General features: G+C 45.4%; 1 protein-coding gene across 1 annotated transcript; it reads right to left on the minus strand.

The window, feature by feature from the left end:
* Positions 1–1,069: 1,069 nt before the first annotated feature.
* LOC133048468 (interferon omega-1-like) lies at positions 1,070–1,429 on the minus strand. The gene has a single exon (XM_061132132.1). It carries the CDS (start codon positions 1,427–1,429, stop codon positions 1,070–1,072), a length of 360 nt encoding a protein of 119 aa, XP_060988115.1.
* Positions 1,430–1,656: the final 227 nt, after the last annotated feature.

Below are 1,656 nucleotides of genomic sequence, written 5' to 3' on the forward strand. Positions count from 1 at the left end.
GAGGAAACTGACCTGTAGTGTTTGTGATATGTTTCAGGGGCACACTGTGGGTAAGTAGCAGAGCTGGGAGCCAGAGGTTTTGACATTTCTAGAACTCCTCTCACTTGGGCTCTCTTCCTGTGGCTTCCACTCTGACTACACCGTGCAGCTAGAAACCAAAACAGAACAGAGCTCCTGTGTTGGAGGCAGTGAAGGTGCTGTGTAAGGGCGTGAACTGCTCAGTCAGGCAGGACTGAGGAGAAGGTGGGAGACAGAGTAACAGGAATCAGGAGAGGCCAGTTAACACCGTATGTCATCAGCTTTCCAGCAGGAGGAGACTGCTTCCCTCATATACTTATATCAACCATTCGGTAATGAGTAGGTATAAATTAGTTATGCCTATGACATCAAGATTAGCCCTTTTCAACAGTCTCATAATTTCCCTTCTTCTTTTTTCTATTTGGCACCCTCCACAGCTTATAGGATCTTAGTTCCTCAACCAAGGCTCCCTGAAGGAAAAAAGAGTCCGAACAACCACACCCACAGAAAATTCTCAGAATTCCACCTTTTGACAAACATTTCCTAGAAAATGTTACAACTGTTCCACCGTATAAAGTGAACAAATATTATTTTCTGATAGGTGTATGTAGACAACATAAGGATTTAGGTTTTCAAATTGAAAACTCAAGAAATTTATCTTGATAACTATTTAATAAAAAAGCAAATAACAATTTTAATGAAAGGGGGAAATATATGTTTTAAATTTTAATACGATGTAAACATACACATCTTTTATATGAAAATATAAATATGATGAGATAAAATATTACTTGAACTAAATAAAGAATAAATAAATAACATCAGGGCAGTCATCACTTATGAATTGATACCCTGCACTTGAATACTTTGATATCTACTTGCTTATTACCGCTGACAAGTATTGGCTGAGTTAATTCAATAAATTTGGTGGCTGAAGCAGAATTCAGAGTCTTCTGAAATGACCCCAGGTGAGTATACAAGGGTGACGTGGCATGTTAGTCAGTGAGAGTCATTTCAAGGTGAGTTCAGGTCTCCATCTTACATTCTTATCCTATCTTGCAAGCTGGTTGATGAAGAGAGAGAAGGCTCTCCTTATATCCATTCTGACGATTTCCCAGGCACAGTCGCTGTATTCCTTCTCATTCAGGTAGACATGGATTCCCTGGAAGTACAATGTCACGGGCTGTGTGGGGTCCGTCCTTCCCAGGGCAGAGTCTTCCTCTCCCATCACCTGCTGCCAACAGTCATCCAGGTCAGCCAGCTGCTCAAGCAGTCCAGTGTGGAGCTGCTTCAGGAGGGTGGTGTCCCAGGCAGCAGAGAAGGCAGTGTCGAAGAGGTTGAAGCTCTGCTGGAGCATCTTGTGGACCACAGAGATGGCCTGGGCCTCCTGCAGCTGGCTGCCCTCCACCATCTACTGGGGAAAAGCAAAGTCTTTTCTGTCCTGCAGACCGAAGCGAGGGGAGGGCCTCCTCATTTGGTGCAAGAGAGTGAGGGTCTTCTCAGTGGCAGCCAGCACGTGGTTCAGAGACAGGTCACAGCCCAGGGACCCTCCAGGGCCATAGCTGACCAGCACCAGGGCCATCAGTAGAGAGAGCACGAGGGCCATGGGGAAGATGAGGCTGCTGCTGGGCTGGCGGA

This window comes from Dama dama, chromosome 29 (assembly GCF_033118175.1).
Source record: "Dama dama isolate Ldn47 chromosome 29, ASM3311817v1, whole genome shotgun sequence".
NCBI classification, from domain to species: Eukaryota; Metazoa; Chordata; class Mammalia; order Artiodactyla; family Cervidae; genus Dama; species Dama dama.

Excerpts from the sequence above, each read along its gene's own strand:
- LOC133048468 (XM_061132132.1), bottom strand. The coding sequence starts at position 1,429 with ATGGTGGAGGGCAGCCAGCTGCAGGAGGCCCAGGCCATCTCTGTGGTC.